This window comes from Emys orbicularis, chromosome 10 (assembly GCF_028017835.1).
Source record: "Emys orbicularis isolate rEmyOrb1 chromosome 10, rEmyOrb1.hap1, whole genome shotgun sequence".
NCBI classification, from domain to species: Eukaryota; Metazoa; Chordata; order Testudines; family Emydidae; genus Emys; species Emys orbicularis.
The window spans coordinates 40,460,675-40,483,078 of record NC_088692.1 but is presented as its reverse complement, the minus strand read 5'-3'; the positions used below and the strand labels follow the sequence as shown (position 1 = coordinate 40,483,078).

The window sequence follows — 22,404 nt, the reverse complement described above, 5'->3', positions numbered from 1 at the left end:
TGGAAGCTGCTGAACTTTCATTTTTGTATCCATCACAGGGGAAGCTAGTGTAGATTCTGATTCCAGGCATGCTCTAGGCTACAGTGCTTCTGCAACATGTCAGAGGATGGAGCACCTTTAAAATTAACTGTGGTAGGAAGTAGGTGTTTGAGAAGGCTCATTGTATTACACAAGAAATGTTATATGGAATTTGATCACAGGCTAAAGTGTTTGCTATAGACTAGAACAGTGACTTATTTACAGGAGTACCCAGCTACACACAGTGAAGTAACAAAATATGGTGGTTTATTGAGAAGTCCATGATTTAACATGAATACAAGTTCCATTCCCCTTTTGCCCCTGTGTGTTTTAAAAAAAAAAAAAAAAAAAAAAAAGCAGCGTCCTTATCAAACTTAGACTTGAGACACTGAGCAGAGTGTATGCCAATGAGGGAAATGCTAGCCAACACATGCAGACAGAAGTCCATAGTAGTTTAAGACTTAGCTGGAAACTGCTGTTTAAAACAATATTTCAGCTCCTGTTAGTCTATAAGATATCAAGCTTTGAATCTAAGCTCACTGACTTGCCCACAGACAAACCCTTCAATACAAAAGCTGAAGGCAGAAGGGCAGACTGGTTGGCCTTTCCAGTATGAGCTAGGCTTTTCCAGGGGTTAGCAGGTAGGAAAGGAAAGTTAAACACTAACAAGGCAGAAGGGGACAGGAGATCCCTTACAAAATAGGAATAGCAACTAGGAAACTGCTATAATAGGGGAATATGAATCTAAAACAGATGTATTGGGATATCACTCCCTCAATCCTGATCACCATCGTCGTACAGTTAGAGGCAGCCAGCAGCAGGAGCGCCAGGCCTCCTGTGGAAGAGGCACAGGAGGCATTAAGATTCCTGCCACTTCCACCCTATAAGAGGGGATTTTCACTTCCATAAGTTAAAAGGCAGCTGCGAGTCTCTGTGGTACAGTCAGTCATTCATCTTTGCTGGGACTTTAACAATCATTATGACCTCTAAGCTGTTGTAGCACCTAGCTAAGAGATAACTATTTCTGTGACAAACTATTCAGAAGAGCTTTCAGTGAACCTGGGCTAGAACAGCTACTGGTATGTGGAGCCATTGTGTAGATAAGGCCACTTGGTCTTTGGTGTACCTGAACTCCTGTATGTAATGAGTTAGGTAGTTTAAAAAAAAAAAAAAAAATCATTACAGGTGGCCAACAGTCTAAGCACCTAGTGTTATCCAAAGTATCAATATTTGATATGTTTGAGGAAAGTCCAGTTAGAATTAACAACTGAAATTTGAGAGCCCTCCTTCAACCCCCCCCATCCCCAAACCCACATACCTAATTAGAGAAAACAATGCACATTCTTGCAAACATAATTCAAAACAGCCACTGTGCCAGAAGAGTAGTGCAGTGATCCCTAGACTGTCCCAAGCAGATGAACAGGGATTAACAGTCTTGAAATAGCTACAGGAGTATTTGTGGATGAGCAACTTGGATTGTCCACACTACCAAGGAATAACTGAGGCAGTCAAAGGCAACCCATGGCTAACAAAACAGAGGTTTCACTAACAGAGTCAGCATAGAAACAAAAAACAAAGCTACAGGAGGATACAAGCAGAACAGTCCATTATTTCTCCAAGACAGAGCAGGGGGGGGACCCTGCAGAAGCTAAAGCATCGGTACATGAGGGCTTTTAGAGGTTGGTGATGGGACATTAAAGCTGGCTCACTAGAGATCTCCCGGGACAGCTTCCAGAATCTAATTATACACTACTGTAGTTTGTCAGAGTTCTTTCAATAGATGCAACTGTGTGTAGGCAAATCACTGCCCTCCCTACCAGGAAAGCTGGAGGCACCCTTGCATGACATCAGTGAAATAAGATCTTTCCAGGAGTGCCTGGATGAGACAGTACACTAAACTATAATTTTTCTCTTTGTCTAGTGAATATCAGCACAGATTATTACTGAAGTGCTCCAAAAGTTTACACAACTTGATGGCTTGCGAGACTGCCACAGAAGAATGAATGAGAGTTTTAACATAATAAACCTGGGGAGGAAGCCTCTTCTTATGGCCAAGGACTAAGCAGAACTCTTCAGAACCCAGCACCACCACTTAGAATGGAGCATGTCTATATTAAAATGGTTGCAGATCAATTTTTAGCTTCTTAAGGTTAGGATACACTGCCTAAGAGAGCATTAGCTCCTGTTAGGCTCAATTGGACGGATGCCACGCCTGGCATCCAAGTCCCCATCCACTGGGATGGAATTTCACCATACTGACTGTACCTAAATGCTTCGGTCCAAGAGTCTGAGCTACTAACTGGCTGAAAGCTTAAGAGTATTTTTTTTTTTTTTTTAATTGCCCACCACAAACGGTCACTCCTCTTGCACCTATCTAAGCTGCTGTCCCGCCGAATCCTGCACTGTCTAGCACATAAGAGTCTTCAGTTATTTCCATAAGCACCATAACTAACAGGTTTTACAGAAGTCTTGAACATCAAGATGTCCTGCATTTGGATTAGATGAGTCACTAAAGTCCCCATCCTCCCACCTAAAGTATCTGTCCCCATACAAGTGTCTGAAAACAAACCTCAGGACCCATAGATAAAGTTTCTGTGCTGACTCCATTAGTGAAAGTGAATGTTCCTAATAGAATGCAATGCTGGATTTGCCACCAGGGGGATTGAGGACTTTGTTGTGGGACCGTGGCCTTGGTCCCAGTCTGGGTTCATGATCATCTATCTTGGGGCCTGGCTCGTCTTTCCCAAGATCTCTCTTCTCGCCTCTGTCTTCCATCTGTGGTTTGTTTTCTGTAGCTGTGTGATGACAAGGGCGGTTAGAATGGTTACACTGCAGTGCAATAACATTACCTTTTATACACATCTTCAATAGTCTGTACATTCTTCCCTCCTTCCAACCCTCACATCCTTCCGCTCCCTTTATCTCCCCTCTTCACTTATGCTGTCCCGGCTCTGAACACTCTCTCTCTACCCCTGCACTTTTCCTGCTCAAGGCCTACTTCTTCCAAGACTCTCCTATCTTGTTCTCACCAATTATTTATTCCCCTCTTTAGACATCTTAGGTCATTACTTATTCTGTAGAGTGCTGTGTAAGATTATTATATACTGTAAAATGTTGACATCACACACTTATTACTGATAGTGTGCCAACCCATAAATGCTATGCCCTGCCAGGTAGGAGCTTCGAGCTCACAAGTACAGCTTACATTATGCTCTCACCTAGCAGAGAGTAATGGAGCAATAATGCATTCTGGGAAAATCAGTTACTCCATAGCTACAGTTAAGGAAGGCCAGAATTACAAGCTATGAATGCGGGAGAAGGAGGAACAGTTTACCACAATATTTTATATATCATAAATAATTGCACATTCCCCCACTTAAATAAGGAGATCATTCCGCTCAAGATTCAGATACATTACACGAATAGCTCAACTGCTTGAGAGAGCTGCAGAAATGGGAGTTACATCTGAATTTGTTCAGTTAACTTGTGTCCTTGCTGCTTCAGAATGGGATGGTCCAAGTTGGCCCACCACATTCTAAGGGCTTGGGCTTAAGTACAAAAATAGTCTCCTATAAAAACAGACCGACCATCTAGGAGGGCAGGTATCAAGGAACACACTTCCCATATCTAGATATCAGCCTAGCATAGGGCCCACTTTCAATACCCTACCTAAAGTGACCCAGCTTAATAGAAGAAGTTGGATGGTTATTTCAGGATCACTTCCTATCATGTAACTGATACTGAAAGTCTGACTGCCCAGTTTGAAGTTCTATAGCCATGACCTTGTTTGACTGTGTTGTCCTGAAAACCAGGATTAGGCTTGTTTATTCTTCCTCTTTGCATACACAGGCCAAAATACTCTTCACAGCATCTCAGAGAAAGTTTTCTCTTGCCTTACCTTTCAGTTCCTTTGAAGCATCTCCTGCCTCTTGTAAGACAATGTGATCCTGCAGTAAAATCAGAACTGTTTTAGGGCTTCATAGGCTATAGGTCAACTACTACTCCACTGCAAGCTTTTCTTAAATCTTAGACCTAAAGGATCCTTTACACCAAGACCATGTGATTTCTGCATTAAGAGCCAAATGCTGCAGCTTGCTCTCCATGAAGCCTCCTGCAATGGCATTGTGAAAGCAACTGTAGCATCAAGTTCTTTAAGGAGACAGTGATCCCTGTGACGGGTTTGGTCACAGAGATCCCCTTGGGACTGTCACCTGATGTGCTGAGACTACCTCTGAGCCAGTTTGGGCCTTCAGAACCCTGCCTTGTTGAGCCAGACACGCAAGCCTGCTGCAACACAGATGCAGGGTCTGAACCACACCCCCAAAGCTGCAGACTTAACTCAAAACAGCTTAAGAAGTGCTCCTGTCTCCAGCACCCAGACACCCAGCTCCCAATGGGATCCAAACCCCAAATAAATCCATTTTACTCTGTATAAAGGGTAAACTCAAATTCTCCGCCCTCTATAACCCTGATAGAGAGATATGCACAGCTGTTTGCTCCCCCAGGTATTAACACAGTAATTAACAAAAGTGATTTTATTAAGTGTAAAAAGTAGGATTTAAGTGGTTTCAAGTAATAACTTACTTTGTTCTGTTACCAAGCCAAATCAAATACACAAGTCTAATCCTAATACATTAAGAAACTGAATACAGGTAAATCTCACCCTCAGAGATGTTCCAATAAGCTTCTTTCACAGACTGGACTCCTTCCTAGTCTGGGCCCAATCCTTTTCAGGCCAACATTGTAGTTTATGGCTTGGGTCCAGCAATCACTCACACCCCCGCAGTTACTGTCCTTTGTTCCAGTTTCTTTCAGGCATCTCTTTGGAGTGGAGAGGCCATCTCTTGAGCCAGCTGACGACAAAATGGAGAGGCCTCCAGGGCCTTTTATATTCTCTCTCGTGGGTGGAAACCCCTTGGTTCTTCTGTGCAAAAATCACAGCAACAAGATGGAGTTTGTAGCCACCTGGGCAAGTTGCATGTCCATGAATGATTCAGCTTTTTGCAGGCCGACGCCATTGTTTACATGTTAGTTTGAACGTTCCCAGGAAAGCTCAGATGTGGATTGACATCTCCCAAAGTCTACTGTCAGTTAAGTGTTTCCTGATAGGACTATTCTGAGTAATTGCCCATTCGCAAGAAGCTGACCAAATGCTTCACTGATGCTACTTAGAATCAAACATTGAGATACAAGTACATAGCCAATATTCATAACTTCAAATATAAAAATGATACAGTCAGCATAATCATAACTAGCAAATTCCAACCTTTTCATAGACACCTTACTTGCCCTCCTTTGTACAGGATTTGGTGCAACTCTAGGACCTTGGTTGCAACAATGATAACAGTCACAGTTCATGTCAATAACGTCACACCCTCCTCCTGAACTTACTGCCAGAGACTTGGACACTGTCCATGGCATAGGCAGTACTTGTAAAATCCCTGTTGGTCTCTTGTCACACATTCTCCCAGTACCTTTAAACCCTATGATGTCATTTACAGGTGTTCTAGCAAGGTTTGGGGTTCCTGGTCCCCAGGTGCCTGAAAACATGTTGGGGTGTAGTATTGTTAACAGAATGCAGATCACAATATCTGTTAAAGGGTAGGTGTCTTGGCATTTAGCCACCAATGCCATGAGGTGGTGTGCCTCAGTTTCCCCTTCCACACAGCAGTGTAGACCTGTTATGCTTTTGCTGCTGTGCCAAGCTTCCAGCCTGTTTACAGGTATAAGATGAAAAGCAACATGCTTGTGGAACTGTCTTGTCACCATCCTTGGCATGTACAAAAGTTTTCCCCACAAATCAGGTATGTCACACATCTTTAAAGGGTTTACCATTAGTATTAACTCCTTTGTCTTGACCCCTAGATGAAGTAGCAAAAGACGCAAGATTAACAGCAAATCTATGGCAGACAGGCTCTGTTCACACAATTTAGCTTGTTCAGTGTCTATTGCATTTCCCAATTCCTGTGTGTACCATGGTAGGGGTTTAGACACAGAGTCTCCCGTCTCTTTGGAGAAGGCTCCCAATTCAGGCATCGGTTTGAGGATTTGGCAAGGAAATGGGTGCACTGCGACCATGCCTGCCCTCCGCCCCTCCCTTGGGAATTTCTTTGGGTTGTACCCCACCCCCTTGTGAAGCTTCCAAAATGCAAAGTTTTTCTTCCCCCAGCCTTGAAGAGACAATGTTATCTTTTACAAGAGTAGCAGGAACAACATTCTTTAATGGAGTGCTTTGGATTGGTAAGATCCCCTCTTTGTTCCCAACAGGTCAGCTAGGTGGACTCTCCCCTCCAGGAGATCTAACCCCCAGTCTTCTCTCAAAACCCGATCCATAGGTGAGGGGTCTGGCATTTTAGATGCAGATCCTTCACCCTCCTCCTGGTGAAAAGCCTTCCTACAAAACGTGGGCAGACCCTCCTGTCCCCCCCCCCCCCCCCACCTTCCATCTGGACTTCCCTCTCTGAGCTCCCCTCTGAGGCTGACACTTCTGTGTCCCCCAGAAGGGAAGGTGACCCTAATCCAGCTGTGGGCTCACAGCTACCAGCTATGACAGACCCTTCACTGGCCAGCAAAATCCCCCCCTTTCACTCAGGTTGGGCTTGCTTCCAGCTACAGAGTCCTTGGGGTCTGTTCCCACCACAGCGGTTGTCAGGACCCAAACCTCCATCTCTGGGATACATGTCTCTGCACCGAAGGGCAGGCCCTATCCCCTGCTGACCTGCAGCTTCCGGCAGTCAGCAGCTGGGAACACCTCCCTGTTACAAGGTGGAACATCCCTCTCCCCAAGGAGATGATTACAGGACAGTAGCTGGCTTTATCCAGCCCTTCCCACAGGGACCTGCCTTGAGCACCGGGGCGACAGGAACTGGTTATGACCATCCCAGAGCTACATTCTCCACTGCTACAGAGGAATTAAAGAGAGACACTCCTATTCCCCCAGCAGCATGTGTGACTTTAGCCTCCCCTCTGGGGCTTTCAGCACAAGATTCCTTCTTGCTGCTAACAAACCCTGGGACAGATTCTGACACAAAGAATTCATCTCCCAGTAGAAACGGTACAAAATTGTGTGCCTCTGCTGCAACAGTCAGTTCAGCCTGCAAATCACCAGTTTCCATGTGTACTTTAGCTGAAGTTGCAAGGACTTTGTAACCTCCCACCAATTCCAATTCTGCCATTTTCCCTGGTAACAAATCCTTTTCCTGGATCAGGTACCTTCTGACCACAGAAATTTCTGCACTCTCCATCCTTGGAGCACTTTGCCATTAAGTTTAACAGCATGCATATGCTCACTGCTTGGTTGTGTAGAAGCAACCTTTACAAATCCTGTGTGGAAAGAGGCAGCAGCCTGGGATACCCCTGTGCTCTGAGAGGCAGCAGCTTCATGTGTTACCTGCTGCCTGTTCCCACTCAGCCAAGGACGTTTATTCCTCAGATGCTCAGTGGACTTACCACGATAGCACCTTTTGGGCTCCTCTGCTTGTACAGGAGATTTGGGACGAGTAACAGGGGAATGGGGAGGTGAACACCCAGCCTCCTTTTTCCCTGGGGTAAAATGGTGATTCTGCTTTCCACCAACCCTGTAGCCCTCTGCCAGTGGTTTATGTTTAATTGCAGCTTGTGACTGCTCGTAAGAGAGTCTTCAAACTCAGCTAATTCCCGCACTGCATTCACCTTTCTGTCCCACAAATACTGTTTTACATCATCACCGCACATATTCAGGAACTGTTCCTGAGTAATTAAAATCACACATTTCTTCAAAACATTTAATGCCTTTTCCCCCCCTCACCCACTTGTCTAACAAATCTCTCATTTTATTTACATAAGCCACATTACTTAATCCAGATCTCCTCTTAAGACTCCTGAATTTAACCCTGTAGGTTTCAAGTGTAATCTGAAACTATTTCAAAACCAGTTCCTTAAATTTACCATGGTTTGAAGCATCATCAATAGGCATCTTATTGAATACATCCAGAGCTCTCCTAGTCAATTTTGCAACCAAAGTGGTCATTTTTTGATCTTCAGAAATCGCATGGAGGGTGCACAGTCTCTCAAAGGTGATGAAATATTCAGCAATATCACTGGATTCATCATACTGCTGACATAACCACTCCCATTTATGGATTTTTGGGGATGTGGAGCCAGCTGCTTAAGGGTTCTGTCTCTTCCACTACATTACAGCCAGTTCATGCTTCTGGGTCTCAATTTGGGCCTGTATTTCTCTGGTTTTTTAACTCCAGGGCAGCTCAATTTGAGCCTGTTTCTGGGCCTCCATGGTTTCCCTGGCTGCAGCCTATTTCTGGGCCTCCATGGTTTCCCTGGCTGCAGCTGCTTCTTTGAGCCTCAATTCTGCCTGCCACATTTGAAACTCACGGTCCTTTGCCTTTTCTTCCGCGTACAGTCTGGCCAGCTCTAGTTTTGTAGCTGCCTCACTGGTAGTCATTTTCCTGTTTTCTTGTGCTTATTTCCCTCACCCGAAATAAACAAAAAGATGAACCAGTAACCACTTCGTCTGTTCTCCGGCCACCACACTTAAAACTCACTTAAAATCGCTACTAGTGTCTCACAGCAATCAGCTGTGCACAAATCCTGCCGACTACGCCACTGTGACAGGTTTGGTCACAGAGACCCCCTTTTGACTGTCACCTGATGTGCTGAGACTACCTCTGAGCCTGTTTTCTCTGTCAGTTTGGGCCTTTAGAACTCTGCCTTGTTGAGCCAGACATGCAAGCCTGCTGCAACACAGACCCAGGGTCTGAACCACGCCCCCAAAGCTGCAGACTTAACTCAAAACAGCTTAAGAAGTGCTCCTGTCTCCAGCACGCAGCTCCCAATGGGATCCAAACCCCAAATAAATCCGTTTTACTCTGTATAAAGCTTTATAGAGGGTAAACTCATAAATTCTCCGCCCTCTATAACACTAATAGAGAGATATGCACAGCTGTTTGCTCCCCCAGGTATTTATTAATTAACAGAGTAAGTAATTAACAAAAGTGATTTTATGAAGTATAAAAAGTAGGATTTAAGTGGTTTCAAGTAATAACTTACTTTGTTCTGTCTGTTACCAAGCCAAATCAAACACAAGTCTAAGCCTAATACATTAAGAAACTGAATTCAGTACTCTGAGATGTTCCAATAAGCTTCTTTCACAGACTGGACTCCTTCCTAGTCTGGGCCCAATCCTTTTCAGGCCAACGTTGTAGTTTATGGCTTGGGTCCAGCAATCACTCACACACCCGTAGTTACTGTCCTTTGTTCCAGTTTCTTTAAGGCATCTCTTTGGAGTGGAGAGGCCATCTCTTGAGCCAGCTGAAGACAAAATGGAGAGGCTTTCAGGGCCTTTTATATTCTCTCCCTTTTGTTCTTCTGTGCAAAATCACAGCAACAAGATGGAGTTTGTAGCCACCTGGGCAAGTCACATGTCCATGAATGATTCAGCTTTTCGCAGGCCTTCGCCATTGTTTACATGTTAGAACGTTCCCAGGAAAGCTCAGATGTGGATTGGCGTCTCCCAAAGTCCATTGTCAGTTAAGTGTTTCCTGATTGGGCAATTACTCAGAATAGTCCTTTCTCAAGAAGCTGACCCAATGCTTCACTGATGCTACTTAGAATCAAACATTGAGTACAAGTACATAGCCAATATTCATAACGTCAAATATAAAAATGATACACAGTCAGCATAATCATAACTAGCAAATTACAACCTTTCCATAGACACCTTACTTGACCTCCTGTATGTCATACCAAGACAACCCACAGAAGCAAGATACAGCAATAGTCCATTAGATCCTTAAGACTTTCTACCTTTGGATCTATATCCATTCTAGACTATTATCTTGCAAGACTCTTTCTACAAGTACCCACTGGCACCGAAAAATAGCAGGAAGTGTTCAGACCCAGAACAGCAAGCTCTTCAGTGCTCCAGTGGGTGTCTCAGCAATAAACGCTCAGTGAAGTATCCAGAGTAATTTGAATTACTGTGTCAGATGAGCCTAAGGACAGTTTTCACCCACCCTCCCTGACCCATTTTCAGATTTAGGAATCAGCTGTGATGAGCAAGCATGGCTTCAAAGGATCTCCTCACACCAAGACTGCTGTAGTCAAATCAATACAATTCATTAAAGTGCCTAGTACATCAAATCATTACGGTTCTACTGTTTCTATGATAGTTTCACCCCCAGCAGAAAGGGCTGGCATGAAAATGACATTAAAAGATTTTTTTACTTTTAACCCCCTCTTTAAAGACAGCATCACATTACCCAACAGTGTAAATTCTCTCAAGCGAGTACTCAAGCATTTCTCAATCATTGAGGTGAGAGCTTAAAGTAGGTTGCAAGAGGATACACATACTGGGCTGCATGCTCTGAGGGTGAGCAACTGACTAGAATTCTACCTAAAACCCAAGAGAATGATTTCATCCCCCTCCTCTTGCTGCTCCCACTGCATCCCTGCTCCATCCCAAATTACAATGGTCCATGCAGCCCTCCCCACATCCAGCGCTAAGTTCCAGGGCTGGGCAAAATTGTGTTTCTAGAGAGTGGAGCCAACTTCACAGCAGTGCTACCCCAGAGCTATCCAATGCAGAGGGTAGGAAGAGAAGCAAAACACACCTCCTCTAAAGTAACACCAGACCCCTGAGCAGGCATACACCCAGCCCTCAAAATTCTCAGTTTCTTCCTATGACCCAAATCCCTTGGAGTCAATACTGGCAGGACTGCATAAGAGGTTGGGACAAAGAATATTACTTCTGACTCCTGCCTCAAGTTTAGTTCTATGTTCTTAATTTAGATAATAGTAACATTGGTCAACTAGAACTTTAGAAGCAATAAAGCTACCACCATCAGTTTCCCTTCAGCAGAAATTTTAGTGGAGCACAGGTTCCATTAACACTACTGCTTAATAGATAGTATGTTTCCAAGACTCTCCACTTGTCAAGAACTTTGCCCGTATGATGGCTGACTCACTCAGTGGTGCAATTTCAACTTAAGGAACGAGTTAACCAGCCAAGATGCAGGAGCCAATCTACTATGCAAGAACATGGTACATAAGTGGCAAATATTTACATTCTTGTTTCCCCCCAGAAGAATGTTTGCTCATAGCTATGACCTTGTGTCTAATGTGATTATGCAGCCAAGTAAATTGCGACATAGTAGTCCTATGACTGCCACAACTGTGCACCAGAATCTAAGCTTCTGTACACAAAAACAGGTCTCTAACCATTGCTGTTGAGAACCTCAAAAATGAAAATATAAACCGATATATTGACATGTGCTTGAATCTGCAGATAGTGTGAAATAACGGGGTGTTGGGACTAAAGCTTAATGGAGGGTAAGGCTGACATTAAAATTAGCTATTTCATTGCTGATCATTTTAGTAGAAAGTCAAATGAATGTTGTTGTGTATATTGAGATGGGATGCAAAAGGCAGCTAGTTTATGTCAAGCCTTGTGAAGAAGGTGAATAAATAGTAAGAAATTCAGCACCTCCCAAATTTGAAGTCAGCACCCCCATTGAAAAAGCAGCAAGGAGATCCATCTCCTTCCAATTCAAAAAGCCTGAAATGCCTCCTGGTTGTCAGAAGACAGCCTCCTACACCTTATCTGGATGACAAGAGCACCAGTTCTCCTGTATCCAACTGCAAAAGCTTTCGGCTTCCCCCTCATACCTCCACAGTGCAACTGTATATTTTTACGTACAAAAATCTGCAACACACTGAGAACTGATGCAGCATAAGTGAGTTTACTATCAAAAGTAACAAGGGATCCTTGACTAGAAGAGGGTTGTGGAGGCAGTGCTGACTAATTTGGGGTTTCCTGAGGCATAATGTAGGATTAACATGCCACATAGTACATAGGAGCCTTGTTCAGAACATTAGCTCTACCAGATTATAGCAAGCCCTCTTAGCAATTTGTTTTAAACCATTTTCAAAGCCACAGCAGTACAAATACCTTGGGTTTGTTTGGGTGTGCTCGAACAGGGCTGGCAGGTACTGGAGACCCAAAGATATCACTTGTCTTCCCACCAGGCGGATTCATGCGTTGACGAGACTGGACAGGGCTAGGATCCTCAAAGATACCACTTCCTTTCCCCCCTGCAAGGTAATTAACAGTTACTTGGAAAAGGGTTTTAACTGTTCTGTATTCTTCCCTTATAACTTTCTTTAAAACGTTAACTAAGATGTGATTAAAAACAGTCAAATATCCAAGTTTGAGGTTTTCGGTATCACTAACTGAATCTGTACCTTAAGTCCAGAAATCTTAGAATTTTGCTTACTACAATATCCTGAAAATACTTAATACTTTTGTCACCAGAATTCAGAAAAATCTTGGATTTACATCTGTTAGATAGAGCTGAAGTAGTTTCTTTGTGTATGTCACCATTTCAGCTGGAAAAGTCTCTGGAATGGATCCTCCAAGTGTCTCTCCCCCCTGCCCACCTCCCCGACACTACATGGTGGCTACATTAGGAAAGAGATCTCCAATTCTCTAGTAGGATTGGGCAACCTGGTGGTATCATACCTATGCTATAGCTTAGGCCAAAAAACTACAGGCCTGAGTTCTGCCAATGCAGACACAGACTTAGACATCATACAGTAGTTACTGTATAGTCTTGAGCACTTGCATCTCAATGGCTGCAAACAGGCAGGGCTAGAAAGTTGCCTATGGTTTAAAAAAAATAAATTATTTTTTTTAAACCAAGAACTTCTAGTAAAGTCCAATGTAGCAATCTAACTTTACATGCCATTCTAATTCATGCTTTGTTCAATTCTGTACAGTAATTTCACTTCAAACAGTAAGTTTTCATCAGTGGTTTGTATAGTTAATAGCTGCCATATTGGACTAATGGTAACTATTTACCTAATGCCCCATATTTCACTGCTGGCAAGCTTATCACCACTAAAACTATCCATGTAACGAAAGCTCACACTAAATATGCAAGCAGAAACATCACCCTCATGTACATTTACACAGTGCAATATCAATTCTATTTCAAGCATAAAAATGGCTACTTCAAGGTTCTTATAAGTGGGCAGAGTAGTCTCATTGCTGCCTACAGGCAGAAAAAAGGCTACCAAAACTCTTATCCCACATTAGCTTTGTTCAATGTTTTAAGTCCTTTAAGCCTAGCGGGTAGATTAATGATTTCCCCAATCCCTATATTTAATAAAGTCAGCCTGATGGCTCATCAGGAGAAAAAGTACTCTATTTTACAGCACAAAGTTCAGTTTAGAGCTAAACTCAGCACTCATGATTGAATGTTCCCTGATTGGGTTTAGTGCGCAAGCTCAATCAGCTAGCAGCAGTGTATAGTTTACAGGGACAGCAAAAATTGCTGTTGCATTGATATTTACCTGCTACATTGCTCTAGAATACTGAGCTGGAACATGAACATTGTACAAGACCCAAATATATCTTCCAACCCAGAATCAGATATACCTCTTCTCAGTGGTTTCCCTAAAGAAACTGGTGTTCTCACCTGGAGGGTATGTTCTTTTTGGAAAGTTCTGCGGTTCCTCAGCTGCTCCAAAGATGCTAGATGCCATTCTGTGTGGTCTGCTGGAAGAGGAAACTTCTTCTGTGCTCCCAAACAGATTACTAGAGCCTCCTCCAGGGGGTTTCAATACTCTGTTGCAGAACATTAACAGTTACTGACAGATGCCAACTTATTTGAAGTCTACTGCATTCAGCATGTTTGCCACATTCCTCCCCATCCCCAAAGTTAAGATTAAATTTGGTTAAAGTGCTCAATTTTTTATACTACATAATTTGGGATTAGCAGACCAGAGTTAGGAATACTGTGTGCAGGTCTATCATTAAAATTCACATACTTGTCTGGTTGTCAAGGACCAAACTATAACAAACATTTGTAAGTCAACATTGAGCAGTAGTGGGGTGCCATATCTGCCTCTTCCAGAAGATAAAATATTCAGAATGTTATTCTAGTAATTAGTTTGACAGTTTGATACAGATACTAGTTCTGGCCTGAATATAATCCCTTTGTGACCTTATACTACTGTAATAATTCCAGCCTGAAGGGTTACATTCCAGGACTTGGACATAACCCTCATGTTAATACACAGCAACATTTCCTTTGGCTTGACATTTTCTTGTATAAAAGTGTAGATTTATCTGTAGTTTCCACTTGAGCAAAGCAAACTTAGAGATAGTAAGCAAATGAAGGAAGACCGATATACTTGCTAAAGCAAGATTAGAGTCAGCCCTATGTTAGAGGGCTTTCCCTTTACCCTCCCACTTCCCTGGTTCTTGTCACACAGACAGCAAGCAGCAAAAGACCAGAAGTCCAAAGTACAGACAATGCGATGTTTATTGGGATCAATTTCTAGCAAGCATAAGAACAGCTATACTGGGTCAGACCAAAGGTCCATCCAGCCCAGTATTCTGTCTACCGACAGTGGCCAATACCAGGTGCCCCAGAGGGAGTGAACCTAACAGGTAATGATCAAGTGATCTCTCTCCTGCCATCCATCTCCACCCTCTGACAAACAGAGGCTAGGGACACCATTCCTTACCCATCCTGGCTAATAGCCATTAATGGACTTAACCTCCATGAATTTATCTAGTTCTCTTAAACCCTGCTATAGTCCTAGCCTTCACAACTTCCTCAGGCAAGGAGTTCCACAGGTTGACTGTGCGCTGTGTGAAGAACTTCCTTTTATTTGTTTTAAACGTGCTGCCCATTAATTTCATTTGGTGGCCCCTAGTTCTTATATTATGGGAACAAGTAAATAACTTTTTCTTATTCACTTTCTCCACCACTCATGATTTTATCATATCCCCCGTCTCCTCTTTTCCAAGCTGAAAAGTCTTGGACTCTTTAATCTCTCCTCATATGGGACCCGTTCCAAATCCCTAATCATTTTAGTTGCCCTTTTCTGAACTTTTTCCTAATGCCAGTATATCTTTTTTGAGATGAGGAGACCACATCTGTATGCAATATTCAAGATGTGGGAGTACCACGATTCCTGCATTAGTAAGAGCATTGCCAGCAGATCGAGGGAAATGATTATTCCCCCTCTATTCTGGTGAGACCATATGTGGAATATTGCATCCAGTTTTGGGGCCCCCACTACAGAAAGGATGTGGACAAATTGGAGGGAGTCCAGCAAAGGGCAACGAAAATGATCAGGGGGCTGGGGCACATGACTTACGAGAAGAGGCTTGAGGAAACTGGGCTTGTTTAGTCTGTAAAAGAGAAGAATGAGGGGGGATTTGATAGCAGCCTTCAACTACCAGAAGGGGGGCTCCAAAGAGGATGGAGCTCAGCTGTTCTCAGTGGCGGCAGATAACAGAACAAGAATCATAGAATATCAGGGTTAGAAGGGACCTCAGGAAGTCATCTAGTCCAACCCCCTGCTCAAAGCAGGACCAATCCCCAACTAAATCATCCAAGACAGGGCTTTGTCAAGCCAGGCCTAAAAAACCTTTAAGGAAGACTATTCCACCACCTCCCTAGGTAATCCATTCCAGTGCTTCACCATCCTCCTAGTGAAAAAGTGTTTCCTAATATCCAACCTAAACCTCCCCCACTGCAACTTGAGACCATTACTCCTTGTTCTGTCATCTGCTACCAGTGAGAACAGTCTAGATCCATCCTCTTTGGAACCCCCTTTCAGGTAGTTAAAAGCAGCTATCAAATCCCCCCTCACTCTTCTCTTCTGCGGACTAAACAAGCCCAGTTCCCTCAGCCTCTCCTCGTAAGTCACGTGCTCCAGCCCCCTGATCATTTTAGTTGTCCTCCCCTGGACTCTCTCCAATTTGTCCTCATCCCTTCTGTAGTGGGGGGACCAAAACTGGATGCAATACTCCAGATGAGGCCTCACCAATGCCGAATAGAGGGGAATGATCACATCCCTCGATCTGCTGGCAATGCTCCTACTTATACAGCCCAAAATGCAGTTAGCCTTCTTGGCAACAAAACTCATATCCAGCTTCTTGTCCACTGTAATCCCTAGGTCCTTTTCTGCAGAATTGCTGCCTAGCCACTCGGTCCATAGTCTGTAGCAGTGCATGGAATTCTTCCGTCCTAAGTGCAGGACTTTGCACTTGTCCTTGCTGAACCTCATCAGATTTCTTTTGGCCCTATCCTCTAATTTGTCTAGGTTCCTCTGTATCCTATCCCTACACTCCAGCATATCTACCACTCCTCCCAGTTTAGTGTCATCTGCAAACTTGCTGAGGGTGCAATCCACGCCATCCTGCAGATCATTAATGAAGATATTGAACAAAACCAGCCCCAGGACTGACCCTTGGGGCACTCTGCTGCCAACTAGACATGGAGCCATTGATCGCTACCCGTTGAGCCCAATGATCTAGCCAGCTTCTATCTACCTTATAGTCCATTCATCCAGCCCATACTACTTTAACTTGCTGGCAAGAATACTGTGGGAGACCGTACCAAAGCTTTGTTAAAGTCAAGGAATAACACATCCACTGCGCTTTCCCCTCATCCACAGAGCCAGTTATCTCATCATAGAAGGCAATTAGGTTAGTCAGGCATGACTTGCCCTTGGTGAATCCATGCTGACTGTTCTTGATCACTTTCCTCTCCTCTAAATGCTTCAAAATTGATTCCTTGAGGACCTGCTCCATGATTTTTCCAGGGACTGAGGTGAGGCTGACTGGCCTGTAGTTTCCCGGATCCTCCTCCTTCCCTTTTTTAAAGATGGGCACTACATAAGCCTTTTTCCAGTCATCCGGGACCTGCCCCGTTCGCCATGGGTTTTCAAACATAACGGCCAATGGCTCTGCAATCACATCCGCCAACTCCTTTAGCACCCTTGGATGCAACGCATCCGTCCCCATGGACTTGTGCTCATCCAGCTTTTCTAAATAGTCCTGAACCACTTTTGTCCACACAGGGCTGGTCACCTCCTCTCCATACTGTGCTGCCTAGTGCAGTAGTCTGGGAGCTGACCTTGTTCGTGAAGACAGAAGCAAAAAAAAAAAAAAAAAAAAAAAAAAGCATTGAGTACATTAGCTGTCACTGTACATTAGCTGTGACATCCTGTCACTAGGTTGCCTCCCCCATTCAGTAAGGGGCCCCACACTTTCCTTGACCTTCTTCTTGTTGCTAACATACCTGAAGAAACCCTTCTTGTTACTCTTAACATCCCTTGCTAGCTGCAACTCCAAGTGTGATTTGGCCTTCCTGATTTCACTCCTGTATGCCTGAGCAATATTTTTATACTCCTCCCTGGTCCCCAATCTTCCACTTCTTGTAAGCTTCTTTTTTGTGTTTAAGATCAGCAAGGATCTCACTGTTAAGCCAAGCTGGTCGCCTGCCATATTTACTATTCTTTCTACACATCGGGATGGTTTGTTCCTGCAACTTCAATAAGGATTCTTTAAAATACAGCCAGCTCTACTGGACTCCTTTGCCCCTCATGTTATTCCCCCAGGGGATCCTGCCCATCAGTTCCCTGAGGGAGTCAAAGTCTGCTTTTCTGAAGTCCAGGGACCCTATTCTGCTGCTCTCCTTTTTTCCTTGTGTCAGGATCCTAAACTCAACCATCTCATGGTTACTGCCTCCCAGGTTCCCATCCATTTTTGATTTCCCTATTAATTCTTCCCTGTTTGTGAGCAACAGGTCAAGAAGAGCTCTGCCTGTAGTTGGTTTCTCCAGCACTTGCACAAGGAAATTGTCCTCTACACTTTTCAAAATCTTCCTGGATTGTCTGTGCATTGCTGTATTGCTCGCTCAGCAGATATCAGGGTGATTTAAGTCCCGCACAAGAACCAGGGCCTGTGATCTAGTAACTTCTATTAGTTGCCTGAAGAAAGCCTTGTCCACCTCATCCCGCTGGTCTGGTGGTCTATAGCCGACTCCCACCATGACATCAGCCTTGTTGCTCACACTTCTAAACTTAATCCAGAGACTCAGGTTTTTCTGCAGTTTCATACTGGAGCTCTGAGCAGTCATACTGCTCTTTTACATACAATGCAACTCCCCCCACCTTTTTTGCCTTGACTCTCCTTCCTGAACAGTTTATACCCATCCATGACAGTACTCCAGTCATGTGAGTTATCCCACCAAATCTCTGTTATTCCAATCACATCATAATTCCTTGACTGTGCCAGGACTTCCAGTTCTCCCTGTTTGTTTCCCAGGCTTCTTGCATTTGTGTATAGGCACCTAAAATAACTCGCTGATCATCCTGCTTTCTCCATATGAGGCAAGAGTCCTCCCCTCTTGCACTCTCCTGCTCATGCTTTCTCCTGGTGTCCCACTTCCCCACTTACCTCAGGGCTTTGGTCTCCTTCCCCCGGTGTACCTAGAAGCAATGGTCTCAAGTTGCAGTGGGGGAGATCTAGGCTGGATATTAGGAAACACTATTTCATTAGGAGGGTGGTAAAGCACTGGAATGGGTTACCTAAGGAGGTGGTGGAATCTCCATCCTTAGAGGTTTTTAAGGCCCGGCTTGACAAAGCCCTGGCTGGGATGATTTAGTTGGTGTTGGTCCTGCTTTGAGCAAGGGGTTGGACTAGATGACCTCCTGAGGTCTTTTCCAACCCATATCTTCTATGATTCCAATTTTCCCACCCACTTCCTGTTTGACTCCAGTTTATATAGTAATATTCTCAGCTATACTTTAACCAATCATTTTACTGAAAATGATCTAACCAATCCTAACATATTGTAACATAATTCTCTAACCAATTATATCCCACTATCCTAATTAACTTACACCTAGCAAAATTAATTATACAGCAGACAGAAACAATTAGAGAACCAGACAGATTAACAATAGAAAAGTGAGGGCCATAAAGATAAAACAATACAGAAATGAGGGTTTCACAACCACAATCATTGATAAGTGATTTCTTGCCAAACAGGATGCTATCAAACTAAGTTTTCTTTAACCATCTTAAGATCTGTTTCTTTATCTGGTGGTGATGGGCACCATCAAGACAGGATCGTCTTCTTAACAGCCCAATACCACCTTATTTCAATGTGACTGGATTGGAATGTGAGGATGTGACTGTACGCTTCCCAGCTAATGGCTGCCCCTGCTGCTTAGCCAAAGGCCTTAGCCTAAGAACAAGGCCTCAGACTATCCCAGTGAGAGAAGGCCAATAGACAGGCACACTTGTGATTCTGATTCTTTCTTTTATACCTCTATAACTAGCTACGTGATACAAATACACTTAAGTTCTTAAAGTACAGGCAGGCCTGAATATCTATATTCTAATCCTGAGCTGATGGTGTCAAATTTGCAGATGAACAAAGAAAAACTGCTGAGCTTCAGTTCATCTGCAAATTTGACACCATCAGCTCAGGATTAAACAAAGACTGTGAATGGCTAGCCAACAACAAAAGCAGTTTCTCCTCCCTTGGTGTTCACACCTCAACTGCTAGAAGAGGGCCTCATCCTCCCTGATTGAACTAACCTCATTATCTCTAGCCTTACTCACTCTTGCTTGCATATTTATACCTGCTCCTGGAAGTTTCCACTACATGCACCCACGAAAGCTCATGCTCCTATACGTCTGTTAGTCTATAAGGTGCCACAGGACTCTGTTGCTTTTACAGATCCAGACTAACACGGCTACCCCTTTGATACTTGACTTCCTACAGAAAGAAAATGTTATCAGGTTCATAATCAATTCTAATTAGGCAGGACAGATCAGTCTGTTACTTTTTTGCACTATTATATACTACCACTGAGATGACTAGTAAGCAGCCAACCAAAAATGCAGTAGTCGGTCAGCACACTTGGCTCTTATGAGATAGCCTTATTCTTAGAGTGCTTCAGCTGCCCGGATGTTGTTCCCTTTTCCGCTTCAACTCCCACAACAGCTAGTTCTTTGAATGGAAGCTTCCAATACCAGATGTTTATGACAAAATGCAACATCTTTAAACCAGACCTCCAGCTTTACTATCTTTCATCATACCCAAGGAGTTTTTATTACTCATTAAATACTGCTTGCTAAGTTACAGCTTTTTAGTCCAGTAAGCAAGTAGGGGTTTTACTAAATACCTACTCCCAGAGAAACACAATGTTCTTCTGCTCTGCCATTATTGATTTAGAAGTGGCATCTTTGTGTTCCAAATCAATACACACCAGTCAGAGCAAGACTTTAGCTGCCAGGTGAAGAAAAGACAAGTAATGTGCAAAGCAAAAAATAAATTAGTTCTAAAGGAAACTGAAGTTGGCACACACAGTTTTGTTGAAGATGCATAAGACAGAGCAGCACAGAACTACTATTTCTGCAGCACCAAAAGCCAACCAGGAATGATGATTCAAAATGTATGGTAAAAAAGGTACTAAGTCATTCTTTGCCATAACTGCTTTTAAAATGATAAATCTGTCATTTGGATAGTCTTTTGGCTCTATTACTTTAAAGATGATTTAACATTTAACAATGTGTACATTGCTATAGCAATCCGGGTGACGGTGAAGAACCGTCCCTGAAGTAGGTTTCTTGATTGGAAAATTACTCAGCCAGCAGCTTTAATATGAAAAGTTTTATAATGGTATTCAGTGTGCCCCATTGCAGTGTGTGATTTTTAGTAATTTCATACAAAGAGTAGTTTTTACCTCCTTTTAGAGGCTTGCTGTATTACAGAGAGTCTGTGTTAAGAGGATTTATTTTGCCATGCTTCCAGATGTTGATGATTGATTTTGAATTAGGCACACAAATAAAACAGGCCTCTAAACATGACAACTGCAAAGGGTATCTGTATTATCAATGAATAAATTGTCAGCATGCTGACTAGAATAAGTGTTGGGGGAAAAGTTCCATATGACTAGTGATGTGAATTCTTCTAAAAGCACCATTTGTTCATAGATACAGGAACCATCTCAGAGACCACAATACAGCAACAGGGCATAGATCCAATATATGATGCACTGCAGCATTAGCAAATCAGATGCCTGCCTTATTTGAAGATCCACTCAAATAAATGTTAGTGTTACTGTATACAACAGCTGAAGAAGATTTTGCCTTCCAAACGCAGCGTAAACACTGCCACGATACAGATTGTTCCTGCAACCACAGCTTCATGGTTTCCTATTAGAAGAGTTCATCCCTACAGTCCAGACTCCATGCAATACAGCCTATGAGTTATGAAGAAAACAGTTCCCAAGCTGCCAAAAGTGAAAACAGAAAACTCTTCAGGGGTTATACTGAGTGTGCAGTTTTCATGGCAGCCCTTCAAAATTCAAGTTATAGCTTATTTTGGACTTTGAAAGTTAGATAAACTGAAAGGGGCCTCATAATTTCGTAACTTTCTTTAAAAAGAAACTTGAACTGCAAATTCAAAAGTAAAACTAGTCTCCTTCCATCATATCACAGAGCCACGTGGCCCCATTGAGAAGGAAGGAGGAGTGCAGACACATTGTAAGGGTATTTGCTCATAAAGAAACCCAACAGCCACTTAAATAAAGCTTGCTGCTGCACGGGATCTCTGCAAAGACATATACAGTACCAAACAGCATGATCCAGTTCCCTTCCGCAAGCCAACCTAAGTTAGCCCTGTAGTGGGAAGTGGCACCAGGTAGCCTGGCCCTTCTTCCAGGACTAGAAACCTTCCTGGGAGCCAGCGAGGGACAGACCATCTGACTCTCCTCCCAGCAGTGTAATTCTCCATGGAAAGACTCCAGCAAGGAGTGGGGTGTGGATTCCTAGTCACTGACTCTCACATACCCAGCACCGCCAAAGCCTGGTAGTAATCCGGGCAGTCAGGAGAGACGGAACGTTCTCCAGCACACCGAATACGTGTTTACACTGTCCAGCACAATAGGGCCCCATTCCATATTGCAGCCTCGAGATGCTACCGTAATCTGAACTACTGGAGCTTCCCGTCCTCCTCCCACCGCACGCCCAGGCCAGCGCACTGCAGGCAGCCATAGAGGGTAAGCGCCCGGCCCCTTTAAACGAGAGCGAACACTCACCTCGCCCCCTCCAGGCAGCCCTTTGGGACCAGCCAGGGACACTGAGGAAGGGCAAGGTCACCCCCCCTGCCCACGGTCACACGCAGGAGCCCGAGGAACAGAACCCAGGCGTCCTGCCTCCGCCCCTGGCGGTGGGGGGAGGGTAACACCCAGATAGGGAAGGGGGATATGGGCGCAGTCCCCGGAGCGACCCCGCAGCCTACGCCCGCCCAGGAGGAAGCCTCCCCAGTCCCCAGGGCCGCTTCCCGCCGCCCCCGCGGGGCAGAAGCCTGCGCTCCCTGCGCCCCGCCCTGGGGAAGGCCGGGCCCTGCCGCCGGCCACCGCAGGTACCTAGAGCTGGGCTTGGCGGACTCGGCCTCCGGCCCCTGGAACATAGCAGCAGCGAGCCAAGAGATCGTACGCTGGTGACTCGGCTCGGCGGCTGCCTCTCGCTGGCTGAGCTCGTTCCGGCCGCCTAGACAACAGGTAGCGCCC

At 44.2% G+C, this 22,404-nt stretch overlaps 1 protein-coding gene across 3 annotated transcripts; it reads right to left on the bottom strand.

Annotated features, from left to right (window-relative positions):
• Positions 1 to 263: 263 nt before the first annotated feature.
• On the bottom strand, positions 264 to 22,404 carry JPT2 (Jupiter microtubule associated homolog 2). Of its 3 annotated transcripts, none has more exons than XM_065411558.1 (5): positions 22,261 to 22,404; positions 13,491 to 13,639; positions 11,963 to 12,105; positions 3,917 to 3,965; positions 264 to 2,813 (listed from the first exon to the last, which is right to left on the bottom strand). In XM_065411558.1, the coding sequence occupies exons 1-5, from the start codon at positions 22,302 to 22,304 to the stop codon at positions 2,644 to 2,646; spliced, it is 555 nt and encodes a 184-aa protein (XP_065267630.1). In that variant the 5' UTR covers positions 22,305 to 22,404; the 3' UTR covers positions 264 to 2,643. The 3 variants fall into 3 exon arrangements, with proteins under 3 accessions (XP_065267630.1, XP_065267631.1, XP_065267632.1); XM_065411559.1 differs by lacking the exon at positions 22,261 to 22,404 and adding an exon at positions 21,931 to 22,005; XM_065411560.1 differs by lacking the exon at positions 22,261 to 22,404 and adding an exon at positions 19,468 to 19,492.